The 26,761-nt window shown below is 34.4% G+C and overlaps 1 protein-coding gene across 1 annotated transcript; it reads right to left on the reverse strand.

Annotated features, from left to right (window-relative positions):
• Positions 1-977: 977 nt before the first annotated feature.
• On the reverse strand, positions 978-26,708 carry ATG3 (autophagy related 3). Its single transcript, XM_044251384.1, has 12 exons — positions 26,220-26,708; positions 23,882-23,923; positions 20,055-20,104; positions 17,261-17,331; positions 15,636-15,743; positions 11,759-11,808; positions 9,501-9,582; positions 6,482-6,516; positions 6,037-6,192; positions 5,141-5,268; positions 2,909-2,977; positions 978-1,248 (listed from the first exon to the last, which is right to left on the reverse strand). Exons 1-12 carry the CDS (start codon positions 26,289-26,291, stop codon positions 1,167-1,169), a joined length of 945 nt encoding a protein of 314 aa, XP_044107319.1. The 5' UTR covers positions 26,292-26,708; the 3' UTR covers positions 978-1,166.
• Positions 26,709-26,761: the final 53 nt, after the last annotated feature.

Below are 26,761 nucleotides of genomic sequence, written 5' to 3' on the forward strand. Positions count from 1 at the left end.
GTTATCTGTACTTTTGATAAGTTAGCTTTGACTGGGAAAAGATGTGGACAATGTGATAATATCTAATAATGGATATCATTTAGACTGAAGGTACTAAAAAATAGAATATATCAGTAAAATCAGTTTGGAAAACTAAATTAAGAAAGGAAAAGAGCTTGCTGGCTTTATGAGCAAGCAGGATACCAGAAGTATATTAGAGGATGATGCCTATGTTTGTATCTCCATATTACACCGTATCAGACAGCACCTTAACACTACCAAGTCATTATCTCTACTATGGAGACATCCTTGCAATACAAGAACTGACTGACAATTGGAAAAAAAAGAAAAGGGGCACTGAAAGTAAGGAGAGTATTCTTGAACGACGAGAAGAGAAAAAAAAAAAACAACCAACGTTCCTTAAAGGCAAGGTTAGCTACTCCATTATGTGCAGACTGGAAAGAACAGGGACAAGAGGCAATGAATAAAGAGAATGTTCTAATGGGCATTATGGCCCTACTCCTTGGCTGTCCCACAATAGAATGCATTTGGCCTTTCTGAACTCCTACACCCAGATTACCCAAATAAAGGTAATATTCTACCATGCAATCACAAGAGGAAAAATATTCCTGAATCTTTAATATAAAGTAATTTTGGTGGTATCAACTTACTAAAACAATCAGGAAACAAGGTAAGTATTAGCACATTTCCTGCCACACAGTAAGTGCTTCATAAGTATTAGCTATTAGCAGGTAGGAGACTTGGGGAAGAAGGGAGGAGACGGAAAATAAAAAGAACAAAGAGGAAGAGAAAGGGAAGGTATGTCTAGCGTGCAGTATTTTTTAGTTCTAGTTCGCACTATCACAACACATTTAATGCCCTCCTCATAAGAGCAAACCAAAAATACTCTTATCCTGTAGGAGATGCTTCTTCATTTCCAGAGTTCTTATTTAAAGAAAACACTGTTACCACATTTTGATAAGAAGAAAGAAAAACAGTCTCTTTACACTCATTTTTATTAAACAAATAAGTCTGGTAGTGGAACTTTTTTTATTTAATGCATAAACATATAAGTCCCTTTATTAGAGAAATTGTACATATTGGTGAATATGGTCAATGGTCACATCTATGGGTTAATTGTTTAAAAATCAGAAACAATAATTAGGATAGATTCTATGCTCTCTCCGTTACATTGTGAAGTGTCTTGTGTAGTCATATTCTATTGTTGGAATGACAGCTTGTACAAACTTCAAGAAAATTAGAAGATACCTAAAGGTCTTTAGCTAAGGAAAACATACTGGTAAATGGTACTATAATTTAAACTAACATGTAGTTATCCTATTTCTCAGAAAAAATGTGTAAGATAAAATCTTAAATCAAGTATATTAAAAAAATTCACTCATGCAAGTTTGTGTCTATTCAACATGAGGTTCTCTTTAACTTTAAGACTGCTTGACCCATTCCCATTTAATATTGAATGTGAAACTTCCTAATGAGTTCACAGGAGCCCAATTATTTTGATATAAAAATAAGGACAGGGGTGTTCATATTTAAGTAAGTGGGAAATGGTTCCTTTACTGTTAGTCTGCTAGGTTATGTTAGAAACAAGGCAACCTTCGCATTATTAGCACCACGTTCTAAACAATGAATCTTGAAACACTGAAAAAATAAAGTAAAATTTTTTAAAAAATTTAAAAAAAGAAAGAAAATAAGGCAGGGTAAAGAATATAAAAGCACTGAAGCAAAAGAGAAAAAAATAAAGCAGAAACCATCTGTAAGGACTGATTCTAAGTTTATGTACATAAACTTGGAAGACTCTGTGTTTAATAATGACTCATCAATTCCCCCAATAAACATTAAATTCTTAATATTTCTAAGTACTGTGGAACACAGAAAAAAAAAATCAAGATTTTATTAGAAAGAGTCCACTGTAGCTACAGTATCTTCCAAGTTGCTACCTAGCCTCCAATACAGAAACGAATGCTCAAGTTATGCATCACACAGTTTCAGGAGTAAATCTGGTTTGGACCAAAAGTTCTTGGTTTCTTTCAATGTCAAATATTATTAGCAACTCTTTAGTTTATCTGTAATTCCAAGACAGGGGTGACCCCTCACAGTCTACATCTAACACTGAGTGGCATGAACAGTCAAATGTAACATCAATCTAGCACCAAATTAATTCAAATTATTTGGCATCTAAATCACTGATTTGGGCTTCTTTTGATGAAGCCATACTAGATATATGTACTTCAGTATCCAGCAGTTGACTTAGTTTCCTCTTGTCAACCACAGAGAACTAAGTAGGAAAATCATAGTAAGATGTGAGAAGGGTGCTTTTATCTGGAGAAAACTGTATTTTAAGAATATCTGAAATACACTTTGTGTGTTTTACTTTTTAATTAACCTATCTGTTAAACTGAATTCTTTGCTTCAGAGACCTTAGAATGACACAACCTAAGTTTACTTTTACATGAGGGAAGCACATTTTTTGTTAACAGTTAAATTGGAAATATACTTAGGGGAAAGATACTCATATGTTATCTTCTAAATTAGTAGGTTACTCTTCTTTCATCAATAAATTATGCCCATTGAGTTTCTTTTCCATCAAGAGCAAAGGTTTTATATTCAAATGCTCTTAGCCATTGCCTCTTGGACAAACAAAAGAATTGGCAAGCTGCTGCCTAGAAAAGCACATACTGACCTGAGGCTCTGTAACAAGGCAGAGCTGACTGGTGCACACAGGGACATGTGCTAACCAACGGAACAAAGCAGAACTATCACAATGTAACATTTCCCAAATAAAGACTTGTACTAAGTCTTCCATTATGAGGGGCTAAAATAAGTTATAGGTACTGTGGCACTAACACTGTACCACTATTTCCCAAAGAGGAAAAAAAAAATCCTAGGAACCAAATATAGGTAAGGATACATATGAACACCAAGTTCTCCTCCTCCTTCTGCAACAGTCTCAATGATTTTCTTCATCACCTCAGCATGCCTAAAAGCAAAAGAACAAATAAATATTATTAGCATAGATCAATTAGATCAAAATAGGAAAAGTAAGTTTTTGTTTGTGAAGAAATCTACCTTATTAGTGTCAGTGATTTAATTTTAACGTTATATTATAAAATATTTTCCTTCTAACAAGTCAGGTTGTTGAGAGTCATATACAATGTTTTACTGGAACACAGGCTAAATTTTTAAAGGCTAATCATAGTCAAAACACAACAGCACTGGATTTCCTGTAAAAGGAGTGGGAAGAGTTGGGGGGGGGGCACAGCAGAAAGCCAGAGAAAGGGAAATCATGCCAGGGTATAATTGCACAGCAAGGACTGTCTGCTCTAAGAAACAAACAAGAATCAGACCAGGAAAATTCAAAAAAGCTACATGGTGACAGCTAATCAATAAAACAAGGACATTTTTAAAATGCTGTCATTTTGACTATTCAAATATTTAGAAGAGAATAAGTCAAAATTGGGTTTTAAAAAAATTTATCTTGGTTAGAGTTAAGAAGTTTATATAGTTTGTCTTTGTCCTAATGCATATTATAAAATTTATCTGATTTTCTTTTCCTTTTTTTAAAAAAAATTGAGACAAAGAGCACACAAAAAGTATGGGGTGGGGCGGTGAAGGAGATGAAAAGCAGTTTCCCAGTGAGCAGGGAGCCTAACACAGGGTTTGATCCCAGGACCCTGAGATCATGACCTGAGACGAAGGTAGACCTGACCCGAACGTAGACGCTTAACTGACTGAGCCACCCAGGCACCATCTGATTCTATTTAGAAATGATTTTTTGTCTTTATATAAAGAAATATGTTTATCTGAAGTTTTTGCCCAATCCACAAATCTCTTCACAGTCAACCAGTGTCTTTCCTTTGCTACAGAAAAATGATATCAAAGTAATTGCCTAAGTATATGAACTGAGAAAAAGGCAGTGCACAAAAGAATGATCTTTTAGATATATTCTGGCTTAAATAATGCTGCTTCAACTTTTATGAGTATAAACTTCATGACAGAGGCAGGCAACTTAGAAGATAAGAGTAAATGTATCAGGTCCAAGAATCCAAAAACATAATCTGATGGCAAGGCCTAAAATGTACTTGAAATCTCACCTTACAGACCCCCAGCATTTTTGTCCTATTACATTACATTGCATAACAGTCATTTATTAACATGTTTAACATTAATTACCAGTTAAACCTCTTCTTTCTTTTCTGGACTAAAATTTATACCTGAGAGAGACATGCCTCATTTTGATAAGCACTGTCCTAAAACCTCAAACCACTAAAGGAATGGGTAGAGTAAAATAAAAACCTTCTAGATAATATAAAACTAAACTAATGACTCTTGAATTACTTTTCAGTTAGCAATATTAACAACTCTTGGCATAAAAAAAAGCTAGAAAAATGAACAAGGATTTTTATATGATAAAGTTTGAGAATCAAGAGGCTGCAAAAAATGAGAAAATATTAAAGAATTTTTAAAAACTAGAATGTTGCATCAAATTAGTCAATGGAATACCAAATTTTTCATCTCAAAAATATTGTTACCAGAATTTCTCAATGTTTTGCGAAAGCTACCCATTAGAAATAACTGAATAAATCATGCATACAGGCTCCGTTTACTCATTTGGCCCTGAAAAAACACGATGATAAAAAGAAAATCCCAAATTATAAAATGCACCTGACTTAGTAGGGCTGAACATCTCTCAACTGAAAAGTAAAGGAAAAGAGAACTCTGCATACATCTCCCTTTACTAACCAATAAAAAGAGATAAATAGGTCATGGAGAAAAACACAAAGATAACTTCATATTCCACATTCATCGGCGGCTACATCATGATAGGGCAAACCAAGTCTAAATGATGGGTATTTTTTTAATCTAAAAAGCATCTTCTAAATTATTCTCGGAGCTAAAAATAGTACTAAAATCATAAAGATCTATACTATAATTAAACACACAGAGAGAGCAAAAAAATTCTTAATGAATTTACTTAAATTGGTGACTTTTTCCTTTTTCTTTTATGTTTTAGCATAAGAACATTTCTAAGAAAGACAAAAGAGAACTATACTTGCTTACTGCATTTCTTCTGTTAGGGCACTTTGGATTCCCAGGTAATAAATCCATGAAGTACACACAACACACATACACACATACATACCTGCATGGATGAACTGAACACATAGGAGGTGGTGGGAGATGAGGGTGATTTTCAATGGTCACTGTTTTCTTCACATGATCTTGACTGATGTCTTCATACATGTGTTCAACTGTTAAAGGCTGCCTTTGCTGAAACAATAAAAAAATGTTTTGAAATCACTGTTTAAAAAATTTTAGACCTAGATTTTCATGTTTAGAATATATTTATCTCCACCTCACCTGTAATACAGATTTCCGGACTATTTAGAATTACCAGACTTTTGGGGAGAGAGTTTATAATACATTTATATCAGGGAAGGGAGGAGAGTGGAGGAGTCTGTACATCAATGCTATGTGACTTCAGCCACACCTAATGCAATAAAGATCCCACAAAAAAACAAGTTCATGGCTGTCAAACATTTTATAACTTTCTATTTCATCTTTTGGGTGTATTTCGCTTTACTTTTTTGCTTCTCATTCAGAGTCGTAAGAATGATGGTTAAAGCAAGTTAATTTTATTTTAGTTATGCTTTAATTCAATTAATAAATTAATTTAAAAAACGGTTTTCTGTCTTAAAAAAAACACATGCCAATATGATTCTGTAAATGCTTTATATATCCATCAAATTTAATATAATAAATTAAGTTCAATTTCCCTTATATTTTGAAGGAGTAACCCTCAGGGACCAAGCAATAAATACTTAACAGAATATTTGTTTGATTCTTAGTAGTGTTATTGTCACACAGAATAATTAACAGCTTAAAAGTAAGAATCAAATTCAGTATTAATCATGAAATTGTAAAACAAATGACTTCTAAAATTTAAAAGGCAACAATATATACCTACAGACCTAATGATAAAGAAATTAAATCCAACAAATTGAAACATTTACATTAAAATATATTTTCTGTTTTTACCTCATCATAGCCGAACAACCATAATCGTGGTGTCTGGTAATATTTATCATAAGTGATATAAAGGTCATAAGTTCTTGTTTGCAAAATAGCATCTTCACCTCCAGCATCAGTTTTAGTTTTACAAGCTTCTACTATTTTCCTTGTGTCTAGGGTAGCCTGGCAATACAGGAAGAAATTTAAACCCATTAAAATTAGTATGAATATGACAATTAGGAAAATATTTTTCCCACCCAATCTATTTTTTTAAAAAACAAACAGAACATAAAGCCAAAGCTGAAACATTATATACTATAACTATATATTATATACTATAACTATAACATTATATACTATAACCAATACAAACATATAAATAAAGGTTTATTAGAAAGATCAAAATACTATTAGGAATAATAATTCCCAAGCTTAGTTAACTAAATGTTAACTAAAAATTCAATTTACAAACCTCATCTGTTTCCAACAATCCACTTTCTTCATATTCTGTTTAAAAAGCAACAAAAGATTAATCAAGTTCAAGAAAATTTCCTAAACCAAGTTATGTATTACTTCAGAGTATCATTCAAAACCTGGGCTTTTGCTTTTGTTTTTAACTGAAGGTATCGAAAAGGTATGAGGGACCTGATTTTACACTTCCAAAGCAGCAGATTCTTTAACTGACACAGCCAGAGAAAGTCAGTTTGCCAATGCCTGGTCCAAGCTACAGTCTATTAGCAATTCCGAACAGCATCCTGATACTGCAGACACTCAGTGACTCCATCGCATACACAAGGCTATTTACATAATTGCATAAAATGTGCTGATTAAAATCATCATAGGCTTCCATGTTGCTGGATCCAGGGGTAAATTCTCAGTTTTCATCTTAACTGCTATCTCACAGGGCCATCTGGATGATTTAGCCCCACCTTCTTTGACACTTTCCTTGGCTGTTAAAATATTATATTTTCTGGCTGTGTCTCTCACCTCACAGGCTTCTCCTTTACTATCTTCTATGCTTGGTTCTTTCTCAGCTCAGCTTTTTAAAACTCTACAGCAGCCAAGGGCTCAGTTTCTGGACCTTGTCTTTTCTCTATCCACTTACTCCTCTGATGATTTCATCTAGTCTCAATGGCTTTAAATGCTAATAATTCCCAAATTTATCATTGGCTACACACTTGGATATTTATTTACTTAGAGCTCTACTGGAATGACTAACATACATTGCAAATAGTACACATCCAAAACTGAACTCCCAAACTCCCCCTCCAAAACTATTCTAGTCCTATAATTTTCCTTATCTCAGTTAAGACATCTTTCCAGACACTGTCAAATATCCTTAGAGTCACACTTGACTACTCTGTCTGTCTCATGCTACTCCCCCTCAGCAGCAAATCCTTTTGACCCTACCCTCAAAATATGTCCGGAATTTTGTTTCTCATCACTTTCAATATTACTACTTGAGCCTAAGTTATCATTTCTTGCCTTGATTATCAAAACAGCCTAACTATTGTCCCTAAACCTCTTCAATCTGTTCTCAATACAGCATTCACAGTGATTCTGTTAAAATGTTGTATGGTATTCTAAGTTCATTTTCTACTTAGAAAAACCCTCTAATGGCTTCTCATCTCACTACATTAAAGCCAGGGCCCAAGGTTATCTCGCTGACTCCATGCCTTACTTCTCTGCTTCTGTGCTTGCTCCTCTCTGAACACAGCATACTTATTTTTTTAAAGTAAGTTCTACACCCAATTTGGAACCTGAGATTATGACCCTGAGATCAAGAGTCACACACTCTACAGACTGAAACAGCCAGATGCTCCTGCTCATGGGTATTTTGTATACACCACACAAGCTCCTACCTCAGGGCCTTTGCATAATTCCTTAGATATCCAAATAGCTTGTTCACTCACTTCTTGCCAGGCTTTACATAAAACTCATGTTCTCAACTGGGTTTTTCTTGACCAACCTATTAAAATAACACTCATCCTTTCCCAAGACCTTCTGTCCCATTCCCCTCCTTTATTTTTCTCCCTAACACTTATAACCATCTAATACAGCATCTGTATTGCTTATCTATTATTTTTTCTATGTCTCTCATAACTAGAATATAATCTCCATAAGATCACATCTACTCTTTTATTTCTAGCACCAAGAATAGTACCTGATATATAGATAACTATCCTGCCCAGTGTTTATTGAACAGGGAATGAAAATTGCCTGTTAAAGTAACTGTTGTTATATTACCTGCTATACCATCAACACTGTTTTTTAAACAAAATCCCATATAAAGCAATTTTTTTTCTTTAGCTCTGTCCAAGAGAAATGTAACAAAACACACTAAAAAGCTGTCAGGTATTTAAGGCAGTCCCACAGCTTGTACTCTAAAAAGAATGTTTTACTCATAGTATTCTGTCTACCCTTCACCCCAGCTCAGGTAACTGTACACAATTCAGACTGATGGAATCCAGAAACTACTTGTATAAGAAGGTGGTGCTGACAATTATAAGACATTCAGGTGCAAGTGAAAATAAAAACATGTACATCTGAAGTTCAGGAGATCTGGACTGGAGCCTTAGATATGAAGTTGATCATAGAGATGGTATGTGAGGTTGCTGTGAGCAATTTGGGTTACAAGTAATTCATTTTATTTCTTCAAAGAAAAATAAGGATAAAACTCTTACTAGAATTCAGGAACAGATCTATACCTAGGTTTCATGAGAACTTAAAAGTAATTTAAGAAACAAAACTTAAAAGTACTTTAAGGTGCACCTAAGTGGCTCAGTTGGTTAAGTGTCTGCCTTTGGCTCTGGTCATGATCCCGGGCTTCTAGGATCTCACTGAGCCCGAAGTCCCAGTCAGGCTCCCTGCTCAGCTGGGAGCCTGTTTATCCCTTTCCTTCAGCCTCTCCCCCTTGCTTCTATTCTCTCTCCCTCTCTGACAAACAAACAAACAAACAAAGAAAAGGTACTTTGAGTCAAGGCTACTCTGGCAATTTGGCTATGTGTCACCTCCTCATCCACAAACACTACTTGCTGTTTTGGTGCTTCAGCTATACTTGGCACCATCTTCCACTTCTGCATGCTAGAGAACATTTCTATCTCACCATAAATTCTATGTATTTGGTTAAAAAAAAAAAGGAAAAAAAGAAAAAGAAAATACACAGTAAATGAGCAAACTTTGTTCTGCTCTGAAATAGTTTTTAAGAATTAGCTTAAGAATCTGCATCTTCAAACTTTTAACTGCATTAAAGATTTATGCCTAGGATGTATCCCACTGGAAAGAATGCTTTCAAGGCTATGTCCTAAGTAAAGTACAACAGTCCAAGACTGCTCTGCACTAAATTTAAATTTAAACTAAACAAAATTCTCTCTAGGCTGTTTAATGTTAAAATCTAGAACTCAATGGAGTACAATTCTTGTCCACTTCAATTATAAATATTCCAAAATCAACATTCTAGTGTGATTAAAGAAAATCTAGAACATAAATACCTTCCATATCTGCAGCTTCTCCTTCATCTTCTTCTTCCTCCTCCTCACATATTGCTGCGCAATCTTGAAGTTTTATACTGTCCTTTGAAATAAATTATATTTAAAGTCACTCAAGTATGTTCATTAGTTCAAACACCAAACACTCATGTGTCACAACTGTGTAAACCACTGAGAAAATAAGAGTGGTAAAGACAGTTCTTATCGTCAAGAAACTCCTATTCCAGTGGAGATGACAAACCCATAAACCAAATATGAAAAGTGATGTGCTAAGTACTGTCACTGAAAAATATAAAAAATATCATAGAAGCACCAAGAATCACCTAAGCTAACAATTTAATGATTTTTGCACTTCCAAAAAACAGTATTTTTGTTTAACCAATTCATTAATATTAGGAAACTGGTTCAGAGTTATAATTTACATACATAATTTAAAGGAGAAAAAAGATACATATTTGTAAATCACAATACATTTGTAAGTTAAACTTACAAATTATTAGTAATTAGTTAAACTATTATAAGGGAAACATATGCTAATTTGTGAACAATACTTTAGGCTTAATTAAATAAAATTACCAGACTTTAGTTGTAAGATTTCAGTTCATTTTTTAAGCCATATTTGCACTACAATAAAAGAATAATACCAAAGACAAGCCTAATACATAATTATCATTTCACAAAATCAATTATTCTAAAAATCTGAAGTCAATGCAGTAAAGTAAAAAAAATTGCATACTAGTTTCACCTAATGTACAATTTTACTTAGAGAAGACTCCATTTACCACTAGAAACTTAAGTTGTATGTTATCATTACCACACCCAAAATGTGAAACCATAGACGATAGTATCTGGGTAATTATTAGATGAGCCAGTATCTAACAAACTAATCATTAAAGGAAATTTTAATCATGTTGATGTTATGGTGAGCATACTTGAAACAGAAGAATACAGTAGAAACCAATAAGAAAGATTAATACTTGGGTCTGAACAAGTATTTTAAGAAATTATAAAAAATAATGTAAATTTTATATTAAATAGGAAATGACAGGAAAGACATTCAAGTTGTACATTATTCTAAGCAGTCACCCTTTAGTATGATATAAGAATGTTAAGTGGGATATCAAGTACCATATTAACCATTATTGCATTTTTAAGAAGTTCTTGAATTACCATAAACCTATCAACAAATGCTATCCACACCACTCTGCCATTTATCATTCCCAAAGTCTGAAGTATATACAATTAACGGCTGGAGTAAACAAGATTTTCTGAAGGAGCAAAAGCCATTTTGGAGACTTCTCTTTAGTTGTTCAAATTCTCCAAAAAGCAGAATTTCAGAAAGATGAATTTTCAGGCCAATGAACTGAAACTTAATCCCTAGCAAGCATAAAACTGTACATTGAAAAAAAAAAAAGAAAAACACTTGTTTTAGTTTCTAACACTTCCTGTTAAGACCCAGTTATGAATCCCAAAAGTTCCAAATGACAAAAACACACAAAAGAGAGTATCTAAAACTAGTAACTCTTGTAGTAAATGTTTCATAAGGACAAAAAAAAAGTCAATTACTCTGTCCAAATATTCTATCCTCGAAGAGATCTGTTAACAAAATAATTAAGCAAAGATAAGGGTAAAGGCATTTTGTATTATTTTCAAATCACTTCAAACAAATATAAATATATGAAAACAACTGCAATCATTTTCTAGTATGAATAGAAAATTTTCAAGGAGAAAAATTTCACTCAGTTACAGATTTTTACTCCCCACCCCGTAATAAACCATACAATAAAACCTAACCGATTTAGCTTCCACTCAGTCAAAACACATTATTTTTTGGATGATGTTAAAGTTTTACCTTAAAATTTTCAAAAACAAAATCATCCATTCAAAATAGCAGTAAATTAAGAAACCGTAGTACATAAACCTCAAAAGCCTCCATTTACAGAACATTTGGTACTTGTACTTAAAAATAAAAAGCGATTTCTTTTAAACTAGCCTAGGAGCCTTCCCAGTTGGTGAAAATTAGTAGTTTTTACCAGTTACAATCTCAAAAAAAATTGTTTAATTGTACAAAAGGCTAAAAAAATAAGTGCTGGGAAACAGCAGTTTTGATATAGGAAAGTGAGAGAAGAAAAAATCAACTGGAATTTTAAAAAGCTTGAAAATAATCAGTTTGAATAAGAATACACACACACACACACACACACACACACACACAAATAATTATGTCACTGAATTTACAAATGTAACTAATTAACCAGTACCTTGCTTTCCAATGTAATCTCCTTAACTGCTTCGGTTATTCCTGCAATACCTGTTTAAAATTCAAAAAAACAAATAAAATTGTAAACATCTTTCATTTACCAGATTCGAGAAAGATATAAATGTTTAAAATTACCTAAATTCTCATAACTGCTCTGAAACAAGGAGGCAATGTTAGTAGCATTTTATAAATGAACTCTAAAAGGAGTAAAACCAAAAGCACTTTTTAAATTGAAATAAAAAAAACAGCTGTGATATTTTACTATGAATTATATTCTACTCTATCACTCATTTATTATTCCTCATTTACTTTCCCAGTATGAGTCTCTATCCAATACATACTCATTCTCAAAGTGAACACATTAGACTATAGGACTCATATTTATTTTTATTCAAAAACACATCAAATTTTCTTAAGGGGATACTAATGTAATTTGTTTCAGAAATCTAGGACATCCAGAAGTAGTAATACCATATCACATTTATATGGGGTTTTCTATTTTACTGTTTCCATAGCTTATTTCAGCCTTACCAACACTATCTTTTGAGGTAATTAATCAATCATTTCCCCTGTGAAGAAACGAAGTTTCCAGAGATGAAATAACTTACTTGAGTCTCATAGTTAGTGAAGAAATTAGGATTCAAATCCACATGTGCTAACTTTTAGTTTAATATTCTGTTCACTGCTCCTCATTAAGCAACCACCTTGAACCTACTTGTGTCAATGAAGGTGGCATTAAGCAGATGGGAGCACCACAACTCAGCTAAATAATATTTCTAACTCAAAATACATGTCACTGTTTTTTTTTTTTCTTTTTTGAAAATTTATTTGTCAGAGAGAGAGGGAGAGTGAGCGAGCACAGGCAGACAGAATGGCAGGCAGAGGGAGCAGGCTCCCTGATGAGCAAGGAGCCTGATGTGGGACTCGATCCCAGGACGCTGGGATCATGACCTGAGCTGAAGGCAGCTGCTTAACCAACTGAGCCACCCAGGCATCCCCATGTCACTGTTTTTAATTTGGAAATTCAACAGGATGAAGTACATTAATGGGGAAAAAAAAAAAAAACAACCCACAAAAAACAACCCTACATACAAAATAAGCTTTGCCCCTTTGTTAATCTTCTAAAACCTTTATTTATCTGTTCAAAATCTCCAACCTAAAGAATAACTCACTTTCACTAATAGAAAAGGTCAAAATCCACAGCTCTAACATAAAGCTTTTACTTCATAGTTTTTCTATAAATTACTAAATAATAGATCTGATTATTTCATAACAATAAAACCCAAATCTTAGCACAATGAATTGGTATTACAAATGATTCACTGAATCCAGTACATAGATAAAAACAATAAAACCTCTTCAATCCATCCAAATATAATAATGTAATAGTATCTGACTAAACGAGACTCTTCTAAGAGTAGGAGGACATATTGGCAAAGGAAAAAAAAGCTCAAATGACTCTAATGAGAGTAACATTTTCAAGTACTGTGATGATTAATTTTATGTCACCTTGCCTAGGTTATCCTGTCCCAATGTTTGGTTAAATGCCAGTCAGGATGTAGCTGTCAGGGTGTTTTTTAGATTTTAACATTTAAATTCATAGACTTTGAATAAAGTAGGTTACGCTCTATAACATGGGTGGGCCTCCTCCAATCAGCTGAAGGCCTTATAAGGGAACATTGAGGTGCTCAGGAAAAAGAAAGAATTCTGCTTTCAGACTGTCTTCAGACTTGAGTTGAAACAATCAGTCCTCACCTGGATCTTCAGCCTGCTGGTCAGTTCATCCTGTGAATTGCATTCTTGCTAACTCCCACAATCATGTAAGCCAATTCCTCAAAATAAATCTATCTATACCTATATACCTATATCTATATACACATCCAATTTTTCTGTGTCTCTGGAGAACCATGACCAATACAAGGGCTAAGAGAAATAAAAGAAACCTATGAAAAGGATGAAGCAAAGAGAACTGAGGTGAATAAGGAACCAGGCACATGACCTTCTAAGTTAATTGGAAGCAGTGTTTTAATCAAATCACAATATAGTTTAAACTAAAATTCTAAGGATAGCTCTCCAGCAGGGCAAACATTTTTCAATTCTTGAATTTCTGTAATAGATTTTCATCAATCCAATTACACTGACGCCTACTTATTTCTGTAAAGAATGCCTTTGTAAATATGCACCTAGATTTTGAGCTAGTGATTAAGAAACAGAATACAACCAGACATCAGAATAAGTCATTTACTTGACACTAGAAACACAGTGCTATAACTAAGGGTTCTAGTTAGTTAGTCCACTGCCCATATCTTCCACCATAGGAAAACTAAAGCAGAGCAGCTGAACAATTTCGGAAAGGTCAAAAGATAAAAAGTCCATCTACCAGTCTCTCAGTGGGGGCAATAGGATGATTTTTTGAAATCATTAAAAAAAAATTGTTCAATCTACTATTTTCTCAAGGCCTTGACATTAACACTAAGCATCAAGAAACAAACACATTTCAAATCAAGAAGCCCAAGCCCTGAATCTATGCCTTTATCATCACAAACACATGATACTGTCCTTTTTTAAAAGTAGAGGGAAAACTGTCCTCAGAAGGTAGTTTTTCCTGAGCAAATTACTTAGCCCTCTGACTACTGTAGTGGGTCTCAACTGATGGCAGCAATTTTGCCCTTCATGGAGTATCTGGCACTGTCTGAGGGATTCTGAGTTATCACAACTGGGTGAATACTACTGGTATCTGGTGAGCAAAGCCCAGAGATGCTGCTAAACATTCTGCAATGTACAGAAAATGCTACATCAAAGAATCACGTGGCCCAAAATGTTAGTAGGGCTAAGGCTGAGAAACCTTGTTCTAGTACTACTTCTGGTATACTTTCTAGGACTTCGAGGGAGAAAACTTACGTTTTAGTATTCTCAATTTAAACTCAGGACACGTTTTCCTCATTAAAGTTAAGTCATAATGGCATTTATATAACTATGCAAATTAACTATTAACTTATACTTAACTATGAACTGACATTAACTCATAGTACTTTATATATTTATATAACTATGTAAATGCAGATTAATATATGCTGCTATAGCTAAGTTAGTTTAGCTAAGTTAGTATGGCTAAGTTAGTATAGTCATAGCAGCATATGCTAATGAATATTTACATAGTTATATAAACATAGTGGCAAACTAGGTTTTTAGGACTTGAAATAAAAATTCATCTTCAGACTTACAAACAACTTCTGCAAACATACACTTACAAAAGGCTTGAATTTAGTCAATTCTTTTAACACAAATTTACTGAACAACTTCTGTACCAGATACTGTGACAGATATTGAGGATACAACATTGACTCTCTACCTAAGGAGCGTGGTCCTTACAATCCTCTTACAGTCATTCAACAAATAATTATTAACTACTTTAAAATGTCAGGTCTCTGAGTAAAATAAACACATATAGTTCCTGTCCTAAAGCTAATCATTCAGCAATGGAATGACATGTAAATAAGGAATTCTAAAGCAAGCTGTATGCATACTCAGCAATTCTGTCCTTCTTATTTTAGAAATAAAGAAAATGATACAGGTATTTTCAAATTGCTACTAAAGTAGCAGTACTAGAGAAATTTGGTATATTCTCCAAGGGCATTTTTTCTTTTTTTCCAACTTGTCTTCCTGCAATACTAGAGAAATTTGGTATATACTCCAAGGGCATTTTTTCTTTTTCTCCAATTTGTCTTCCTGCTTCTTTCAGGTAAAATAAAAGTCTACTGAGACAACTGTGCCTTATTTATCCTTTGTTTTGTTGTTTTTAAATCAACACTGTAATAAAAGATTAGAAAATGTTTAAAACAATTTAAACTAATATATGTATTCTATTCTCCTCTTACCTGTGTTATGATAAGTATCTACCCATCCCCCATCACCATCATCTTCTTCAATGATAGCTTCCAATTCATCTGAATACTCCATCTGTTTGCACCGCTTGTAGCATGGCACTACAAAAAAAATGACAAATACAGTTACTGGCACATAATTTGCTTCATATAAATCTATTAGAAAAAAGATAATTTATTCTATTTTAAGGAAATATTATATTTCACTTCTAATAAAAGTGATTAAAAAGTTGTATTTAGCCCACAGACATATTAATGATCAGGTTTGTCTTTCCCTAAATAGCTTTTGTCAGAACACAAGTAGAAAGGAAATGTTCTATGTATTCTTTACCCTGATGGTCTCTGAAGAACAGCAGGCTACAGATGATATAGCAGCTAGAGATGATACTGTTCAACTTCAGGCTAATGAATAATAAAACCTTATTTTAATAGCTTCACTCTCAAAACAGGAAGGGACCACCTGTCATTCTCAGGGGTGGTAGAGGTGACCTCCAGTTTGCAATGTTATAGTAAGTTTTAAAATGTATTTCATAATTCATTTAAGTTTCAGGCATTTATAATGGATAAGTCAATGTAAAAATTCACTGAACTGCTATATTTTACCATCTTATACAATACTGGAGCCAAGTTTTTCATATGGTATATGTGTCAATTAACAGGTATTATTCACGTAAGTCTAAAACTGAACAATTATAATGTAAAACCATGATAAGGTAGAGCCCAGAAATGGCTATTAACCTCTTGACTTTTTTAAAAAACAAGAAGGAAATAAATGATCAATTCTAATAAGACATATGCTGTAGGAAAGAAAACTGATGTGTTATACATATTTTCCCTTTCTGTAGTAGATTAGAAAAAAACCAATGCACTTTATGTGATCTGATAGGGACTATAACCTTCTCAAGCTGTTTTCAAATTAACTTCATAAAATGAGAAACTAGTAGTTTAAAAAACATTTTTTGTTCCTAAAGACAATCTTTCAAAGACACAATGGATAATAAATCTTTAGCTTGGAACTTTTAGCCGTCAAAGATAGTATCAGTTTCATTTTTCATGACAAATGTTTACGTCTAAAGAAGATAAAAATAAAATAGCTAAAAAGTTTATAATTATAAAGTCAACTTAAAAAAAAAAAAAGGCAACTGCAATTCCAAATTCCAAATTTGCTGGGCTCCATTCTTTCCATATCTTAAAACTAGACCTTTTTTTGGCAAAAAGTAGCAACAAAAAGGAAGGAGGTAAAAATGAAATAAGGAAAAAAATACTCTAGCAATAGAACCCAGAGTTCCATCAAATTTCCAAATTTCTCTATGGGCTCAATCATAAATTAAGATCAGTAAATACTAAGGTTTTGGGTGCCTAAGTGGCTCAGTTGGTTAAGCATCCAACTCTTGGTTTCAGCTCAGGTCATGATCTCAGGGTCCTGGGATTGGGCCCCACATCAGGCTCCCTGCTCAGCAGGAGTCTGCTGGAGATTCTCTCTTGTTTCTTTTGTTCTCTCTCCCTCTCTGTCTCTCTCAAATAAATCTTTAAAAAAAAAAATAGCTAACTTTCTTCTGTTATTTTTTAAAAATATAACTCTGTGTAAAATTTACTAATATATGCAATATAATTCTTACCATTTTTGGTGACCAAAAATTGTTTGCCTGTTGGTAGGTATGCCTTCACTTTCAATTCTTCCCCAGTAGCCCTTTAAAAAGAGCAAAGAGCACCAAAATACAAGAACTATTTTTAAAAAGCAAAGACAGAAGATATCACATGTAAATATCAAAATTACACAATCCACACTCTTGAGAAAACTGTTTTAGGACTAGTTTCAGAAGGATGTTGTTAAGTGATGTATGTTAGGGTATGGAAGAACATAGTATTTTAAGTGAAATATACTAAGAGACTCAGAGAGATTTAGATTAAATATCAAACAAAAAAGACAGAATAATATAGAACTATTAAGAAACTATTATGTTTGCCTCTAAACAAAAAGAAAACATTGTTCCCTAGGGAGTATAATCTCAGACTTTTAATTCTCAAGTACTGCTCATCTTCAGATCTAGAGGAGGCAGAAAAATATCTGTAGGACATTACATAACAAAGTAGGTGGCTGGCAAAATCCCTGTTCTGCCACTCGATTAAAACTGGAACAAAGAGAAAAAAGATGCTTTGAATCACAACATGATAATATTAAAAAATATGACTGAAAACAGAAAAAAAAAAAAACCCTTTCACTGAGTGTTTGCTAAGTATACAACTTAGAACTCTAACATGCATTATTCTTATTTACTCCTCAGAACCCTAAGAGGTAATATTAATGTCCCCATTTTAGCTTAAAAAAATCAGACTGCTCAAGGTCAGAAAACCAGAATATAGAAAAGCAAGTGAATCCACGGCTCCTGCTCTTACACTACAGTCTCTGTGTGTCAGAAGCAGCTACACCATTTCTGATTTTTCATAACTACTCTAGATTATCTTACTAAGAATTTGTTGTAAGATTCTTCTGCAGGTAACCTAATGGAACTGGCCGGAGACGAGGGGCATGTGTTACCTGTCACAAACATCTGAACAAAAATCCGTCTTATCAAAGCTTCAGTCTAAAGTTGAAACCATAGATCTGAGCACAAGATAAAGCCAGAAAAAGATCTACTACCTTAGCAGCCTTCTAGACTTCTTTAGACCATTCTCAAGTGTCAAAATCAATAATGACATGGCAATGCCTGAAGTTCTGAGTGAAGAACATACAATACGGTCATGATGACACTTGGTAGACATGAAACTATAACATGGAAATAACCTGTTACTGGCACAGGTTTAAAATGAAATGTTCCTTTGGCCCCTACATTTTAGCCAGAAGTGTGGACACCGGAGTAGGGTATAGGTGAGCTCTAAATATTACCTCAAATATCACAATTCATAAAGTGAAACTATCCTATCCATATAACATATTTCTGTAACAATACTATAAATTGTATGTCTGAACTAATCAGACAAATAAGGACTATCACAAAGAAATCTGAAGAAAATGTTTATTATATTGAAGAAAATCCCAAATTAGTTCCTTTTATAAAATAGGTATTATTTTTAATTTTATATACCTATTTGACTTGAAATACATAAAAATTATAGACTAGAATAAAGCCAAATATAATTTTAATAGATAATTTATAATCCAAAAAAATCAATCATCCTTACTAAATCATCAGAGAGCTGCTATGGTATTAACTCAATTTTAAATATGAAATAGAAATGCACGTTAAGGAAGACAAGGGCATAAAAATAAACAAAACTGACATTTTGGTTTTTCTTGGTACATTAAGAAACAGTGTTCTGAAAGATAAAGAACAATTGATAAAAAGCAATAAAACTATTTTGGGTTAAGAGTCAAATACAAAAACTGAGAACAGAATAGGCCACAGATAAAAGAGAGTTCCAACTTTGGCTTAAAGTAGTTTTAACTATTTATGCTCTGAATATGAAGGAAAACATTATCAGTTCTAACTTCATTAAGTTTAGAACCTCTGTTCCCAAATTAAAACTATACCTTTCAACCACAACTGAAAAAGTGTCATTAAGGGAATTATAATGAAAAGAAAAAAGAATATAACAAGTTGAACTATTTATATCCAAACAAGATGATAATTCCAAAACAATTCTAGCCTAATTAAAATAGCTCTGCCAGTACTAGGATCACTTTCTCAGCCATAGTCAGGTGGTTTTACCCTAAGTTCTTGAACGTAATGAAACAGCATTTGTTTTAAAACATCCTCTTATTATTCAGAATACTTAAAATATGTCATAAGATCTGGTAATTTGCTTAAATTACTTTTTTTAACGTTACTTTTACAATTTAGTGAAAAAACCAAAAATGTAAAAAATCTATTACCAAGCAGATTTCCAGTTACAAACTTTAATGAGTATCATGAACCTTCCTTTTCAGTCAATTTCTAAAATGGGAGCATACTTTGAACCTTATAGAAAGTCTTATGACTAAAAATCCTAAGGCTTTGCAAAATATCTGGATTTATTAATGTTATAAAAATATTCGGGAGACATTTTAATTTGAAAAAAATGAGCTGGTCTTAAACAATGTTTTTTAAAGATCCACCACAAAATCAGACCTAGACACTATAGAGAAAGGGAATACTAACAAAGGAAGTAAAGGCATTTATTTTAAAAATGTCTCTTTTACTTTAACAGAGTAAATCAAAATAGGTATAACAGCCAATTTGTCAGTCAGCCTTTATTTTATTTTAAGTATGCCTTTATTTTAAGTATCACGGTCAAACTGCTTAACAGAAAAATCTACTAGAACAGAGTTAAATTGGTCATTCTGAAGTTCATGCCCTAATCCATTTTGCAAACTGCTGCAATTATAATGTCATACATTTTACTAACTTATATTCCTGACTCAAGATTACTTACCATTGCCATGTTGGACAGTGGTGGACTAAGTGATCTCCAGCTGCCACAAACTATTCAGGATTTAAAAGGAATATAAAAGAAAAAAGAAAAAGAAAAATTAACATCACTGAATATAAGATGATAAAATACCAAAGTGATCATCCCATGTAAGCTTGATACCCAATAATCATATAAATGCAAACAGCACCAAACCTGCTCTACCACTGTGATGGCTCTTGATTATTATTAAAACTGCAAAATTTTTTACATCTGTAAAATTTAAATTTTGGAAGAAAAAAACATTGAGTGCTATTGATTTTAAATTTAATTTTTAAATTGGATTAAATAATGCCAAAAGGATACAACATCATGAAATGAATAAAAGTAACAGTGCAGGACTTAAATTTCAAGAAAAACCATTTTATGGATAAATAAGATGAAGACAGATTCCTGCTAGGGGCTGAAAACTCAATGGAGATCTTTGAGAAAAGGATATAGGCCTATGATATAAGAAGTTTATGACATCATAGTGCACTTTTCTCTCTCTCTCTCTCTTTTTTTTTTTTAAATACGGATAAAGCCCATTTTGTAAGCTTTTTCACATTAACAAGAATAACAAATGTAATGCCAAACAATGGGAAAAGTTGGAAGCAAACTGAATCCTCTAACACCTTAGGCTTTCTGGGCAGGTTGAACACTGAACAAGTTTTTGTTTTTCTTCAGGAATCAAAAACAGACTCAGGAAGAGTTTAACTTTCTGAGAATTTCCATTCTCATGACCTGATATTTTTATAAGACAGAAATCCTGCTTATTCTTGAGAGCAGAAAATGAAAGAAAGTCTCTTAAGGGTTAAGTGCAGTGTCCCAATTCGGGCAATACACACACATACTTTCCCAATTCTATTTTATAATAGCTCTAACTTAAATTCATGTATTGTTTGTGGTTAATTACAAAGCAAAAACAAAACAAAACAGTACCTTTAATCTTCCAATGTTTGTTTCAGAAAAGAATGTCTATATATAATACTCTATTTTCATTTGAGAGTAAAATTTTATAAAGTAAGTTTTCTAAGAGTAATTTCTTTCAAGAAGATACATTAACAAGATTTAGCAGCATATTCTCAACAGCAACTTTCCGAATGTTTCTGTTCTTTTATTTCAAAGAATCTTATTATTATTTAAACTAGTTAGGTAAAGACAAAAAACCCAAGTGAAAACAATACTCCCTCCCTAAGTTTTAAGGATTTTAGGTCACTGTAACCAGATGCTACCTTCAACTCTGTGGTTACCAAGAACTATTTGTCATCACCAAAAAAGGAGAATTTAATTAAACAAAATGCAAGCAAAACAAAGAGTTAAAAATTTAAAAATTCTTTAATGATACTGCCTTGTCACAAGACTCTAATATTTTATTCCCTAATACCTCCAGGAGCATCTATTAAAAAAATAATAGGGGCACCTGGCTAGCTTAGATGGCAGAGCATCTAACTCATATCTTGGGGTTGTGAGTTTCAGTCCCACGCTGGGTGTAGAGATTATTTAAAAAATAAATTAAAATTCCTTAAAAATAACAAAACACCAGAAGGTAAGAAAAACTCTAAAGAACATAGAATTGCGCAGATAATTAGTACATGTGTACATCTGCCCTCATTAGCAATGGTCATTATTGCAGGCTTCACATGCTCAAATGAAACAAAACATAAGGCAGACTCAAATTTCTCAATTCTCAGTATCACTTGCAGCAGCTTTCTCTTGGTGATTAAATACAATACTGAATAACTCCAAGATAAAACCAGTTATTAACATTTTGGTCAGCAACTTTACCCTTCAAGCTATTCTACTACTAATACTCTACCTAAGTCATACGTATGTATATTAAAGTAATTTTAGTCAGGCAATTCTGTATTCTATAATGCCTACACCTCTTTTAAACACAGTACTTCCAAAGAAAACATAGAGAGCTGAAGCCCAGAAACAGTAAGAGAAAACAAATAAATAGATCAACTCTATCTGTTATCAAAAGCAAATTATCTCTTGTTTTCCGTCCTCTGGACTCATTCTAACTCAATCCGGTAACTGTACTCTATCTCAATCCAGCATATGAGGTGGGTACCCAGCTGACCTAGTTTTGCCTTGCATTTTTTTTAAAAGAAGGAAATTCATAAACTACTTAATGATACACATTAAGTGTTATTCATTCTATGGTTAGAAGCTGTTTTAAAACAGCATAAGTCTATCCAATGACCACAGACTTGCATCTCTAAGGTCAACCATCTATTTACCCATTAGTCATCCTCCCATAGATAAAGCCAAAGAGTGTAAGAAGAAAAGCAAACTTCCATCCCTGCTCCTGATTACAGATAGTTTTAAGAGCCAAATCTAAATTACACCTCTGTTTGGCAAGAAAAGTTAACAATATCAAAACTTAGTTTTGGGGTGCTGGGGTGGCTCAGTGGGTTAAAGCCTCTGCCTTCAGCTCAGGTCATGATCCCAGGACCCTGGGATCCTGCATCGGGCTCTCTGCTAGCTGGGGAACCTGCCTCCTCCCTCTCTCTGCCTACTTGTGATCTCTCTGTCAAATAAATAAAATCTTTAAAAAAGAAAAAAAAAACAACAACTTAGTTTTATGTGGCATTCCAGGTATTAAACTCATTGTGCCTAAGGCAGAATAGGTACATTAGACAATGTCTAGACAAAACCCCTCATTTTATAGACAAGAAAACATGAGGCCTGTGTCACAGCTTAGCTTTGCCCAAATCAGAAAAGAAGAAATTAAGAAAAATAGGTCTAGAAAGCAGATCTCCTATGTTCTTTCTATACCACCATGTGTCTTCACTAAAAAAAAAAAAGATATTTTTAGATAACAGATTAATTCAGCAACCATTCTCAGAATTCACAAAGATTTGGGACTCAAGAGATTACATCACTATTGAAAACTGAAAAATCCATTAATTTTTAGGCTTGAGGTCTTAGAATTTACAGCAACGGCCAGATCATAAAATGTGCCCCAATTCAAAATGGTTTTTTCAAAACAGTAAGTAAAGTTCTATTGCCAATGAGTGGTAATTTTATGAAAGTTAAAGTGATACTTAAATAAATTCTTTGCTATTTATTAAGACTAAAAAGTAAGTCTGAGGCAGCCATAACTATTGAGGAAACCAGAATGTAAAAAGATGTTTAGAACAGTATTTATTTCTTGAAGGGTAACAGAATAAACTACCTAAAGGAAAAAGAAAGCTTTTATTATATAGCTTTGGTGAACAAGTGAAATGATTCCTCAAAACAAAGTTCTATGTTAAAAGTTCAATAAAACACAACTCGCCTATAAAATAGACATCAGTTTCAGCATTAAACAGATTCAACATTAGTTGGTTAGCAGAAACAGTAAAAGAATTGTGAGAAAAAAAAATCAGCATTAAGTATGTAGCAATAAAATAAGCTAAATACTGAAAGAAAATTTAATACCCAAGCAATGAGCCAAAGTTTACAAATGAAAACCACAAAAACTCACGTTTGATGTAAACAGAGGAAAGACAACAGCAAACACCACACAGCCCACTGTATAGCCTCAATATAACACAAATATGAGTGAAGGGTAAATGACCATCAGAATCTTTTCCATTCCCTCTTCCACCTCCATTTATAAATAAAGAGGAACTACAGAGAAATATGAGAAGTGGCAAACTGAGAGGGAAGTTACATCCTCTTATGGGAAGTAGAAATCCCTTTTAAATTGCTAATAAAGCCAAAAGAATCAAGATTAAAGTTTAAGATGTTTTCTTATAAAGAAGAAAAACCTCCCAGGAAAATATAAAATATATTAGCTTCAGAAAATCTTTAACACTCACCTCTTCTGGGGTGATAACACCTGTTTCCTTAAACTTTGATTCCTAAAGAAAACAAAAAGAACAACATATTATATTCTTTCACTTTCAAATTAAAAATATTTGTGGGCAAGTATTTGCCTGGCACCCTTCCAGGCAAAAGAGCACACACAAAAAAAGAATCTATCACTGGTACCTAACCCCAAAGAATATACAAGTCTAAGGAAAGAAACTGACATTAAAATAATTACAATATGATCATCGCTTTAACAGAGCAAAGCTCTTTGGAAAAACATTAAGCCATACAATGATTTTTTTAAATGACCAAATATCTTTATTTTACAGAACAGTAAAAATGTTTTAAAAATGTTTAGGAACATCTTACTATTCAGCCAACATCTTCAACATCTCATTTCAATTGAGTAACATTAGAAACCAAATCTAGAAGTCATAAATCATTTAATCCTTTCTCATTATTATCTCTAAGATATTGATACAATATTCTCTCCTCTAAAGCAAAGATGCTATTTACCAGATGTTTCTAATTTTTAAATTAAATGTAAGATTTTGTAGTACAGGCTACAAAAATGGAAGGATTCATTGATGATTATTCATTCAACAAGTATTTACCAAATAACCATTATATGCCAGGCGCTATTTGAAGTAATGGGGATATAGAGCGGATAAAACAGACCAAACTCCTCCTTGTCCTCATAAGGAGTTTAAACTCTAGTGGAGTGAGGAAAGCCAAATGGTAATGAAAACCACAAGGAAAAAAAAGGAGGCAGCAAGGAAACTAGTCAGGGGCGGAGGAGACGATGGTTATTTAAATTAGGACGGTGGGGCGCCTGGGTGGCTTGTTGGTTAGGTGGTCAGCTCTTGCTTTCTGCTCAGGTCATGATCTCAGAGTCCTGGGATGGAGCCCCAAGGCAAGGCAGGCTTCATGCTCAGAGGGGGGAGTCTGCTTAAGGATTCTCTGTATTCCTCTCCTTCTGCTCCCCTTCTTCACACATATAGGCACTATCTTTCTAAAATAAATAATCTTAAAAAAAAAAAAATAGGGGTGCCTGGGTGACTCAGTCGGTTAAGTGTCTAACTCTTGGTTTCAGCTCAGGTCTAATCTCAGGATCATGAAATCAAGACCTGCACTGGGCTTCACGTTGGGTGTGGAATCTGCTTGAGTTTCTTTCTCCCTCCCTCCTCCCACCTCTTTAAAACTAAAAAACAAACAAAAAACAAAACAAAACAAAACAAAAAACCTAAACAAATAAATAAATAGGATGGTTAAGAAAACACTGATAGGTGACTACTGAGCAGTGACCTTAAAATGAACAAGCCAGAAGGCTGTAAAAGAGCATTTTAGGCAGATGGTGCAGCGAATACAAAAACCTGGGGCAACAGAGTATTAAATGGAGTAAAAAAGAGGTCAGACTGGCTCAAGCAAAAGTGAGCAAGGAATGAAGTAGCAGTTGAGATAAGGACCTCTACTTAAGCAAGAACTCCTTATTCATGTATTCTAATTGTTCACTTATCAGAAAGGAAAAAGTTACAATGACTAAAAACTTGAATGTACTTCTAGAAGTTTATCTCTGAAAATTAGTCACCGTTAAAACAGCTAATCTATTATAACTTTTACTTTAAAAACGCCGTATGGTTGACAAAGCAAAACAAACAAACAAACGAGTAAATACATCAATATATCTAGGATAATATTGCTTATTAGCCACGAAGTCCAGGATTTACAAATAGTTTTTCGTCTATTTTAAAAACTCGGAAAGGGAAGCTTTGCTGTTAGCTGGGTTCAACCATACTGACAGAGATAATGCTGCCATTCACCTTGTTCCTCTGAAATCTAAGAGGGGACCTCAGTCACCACTTACTATTTCAAACTCCTAATTATTATAATATTTTAATTATTTTTATAAGAGACTTTCTATGAACTTTGAAAGAAAATAGTAACATGTCATTTTAGTACCCAATTCTGATTGCGTTTTTAAAAAGGTAAGCAAAACCCTCATTTAAAAAGTTTAAAAGACTTTCCAATGTTAAGACTTAACGTTCTGAAATCCACTTAGAGGCCGACCACCTTCCAACTTGACGTACCCAGATGCGCCGGGTTCTGACGGGTGGCGACAGCAATGCGCACACAACGTCGCTCCAAGTTTACCTGAGGAGCCCGAACACCTAGAGAACAGCTGGCTAAGACCTCAGTGGGGCTGCACCCTTTTCTGGGTCCCTCCCTCACCACCTTCCTACACTTTTCCCCGCCGGAAAACACGGTGTCCCTCCCGGCGCCGAGTCCTCAATCCCTGCGGAGTTGAGCGTGTACCTGACAGCCCCTGGCAAGCCCGGCCTGGCTTACCTTGAGGACCGGGGTCAGGTACTCAGCCACTTCCAGTGCTTTTCCCTTCACCGTGTTAATCACATTCTGCATCCTGGGGCCGGAGAAGCGGCCGGCCCCGCGACGGGGCGGGAAGGGCAGCGGGCAAGGGACCGGGAGTCAGAAAAACGCCCCGCTGCAGCCGACGCGCATCGGCACCCGGCCGGCGGCACCCGAAGGGACGGGACGCGACGGGACGCGACGGGACGGACTGGACGAGGGGGAGGGGCGGCTGGCGCCAATCGCGAGGGCAGGGCGCGCGCTGCTCGCCACCCAGGCAGTGGGTGGCGGACCGGGCCTAGGTGTCACCTGGCCGCAAGAGAGGACAGCAGGGACCAGGCGAGAGTTAGGGGGAGAGGCGGGCGCACGCGCACCCCTCTCCTTCTCGGGAGCTATCGTCTCCCCCAGGTTTCACTCGCGCCCCTTCCGGCTTCCCCTTCTCTCTCTCGCCGTACCACCGCCGCCACCTGGACCTCACGTGACTCAGGACTCTCCCGACACGTGACGCGAGAAAGGGCGCGCTG

This window comes from Neovison vison, chromosome 6 (assembly GCF_020171115.1).
Source record: "Neovison vison isolate M4711 chromosome 6, ASM_NN_V1, whole genome shotgun sequence".
Classification (NCBI taxonomy): Eukaryota; Metazoa; Chordata; class Mammalia; order Carnivora; family Mustelidae; genus Neogale; species Neogale vison.

Coding starts and splice junctions, on each gene's coding strand:
- ATG3 (XM_044251384.1), bottom strand. CDS start 26,291: ATGCAGAATGTGATTAACACGGTGAAGGGAAAAGCACTGGAAGTGGCT. Junction 11,809..15,635: donor AGATACTTATCATAACACAG/GTAAGAGGAGAA, acceptor AATTTTAAACAG/GTATTGCAGGAATAACCGAA. Junction 1,249..2,908: donor GGAGAACTTGGTGTTCATAT/GTATCCTTACCT, acceptor AAAGACCTTTAG/GTATCTTCTAATTTTCTTGA.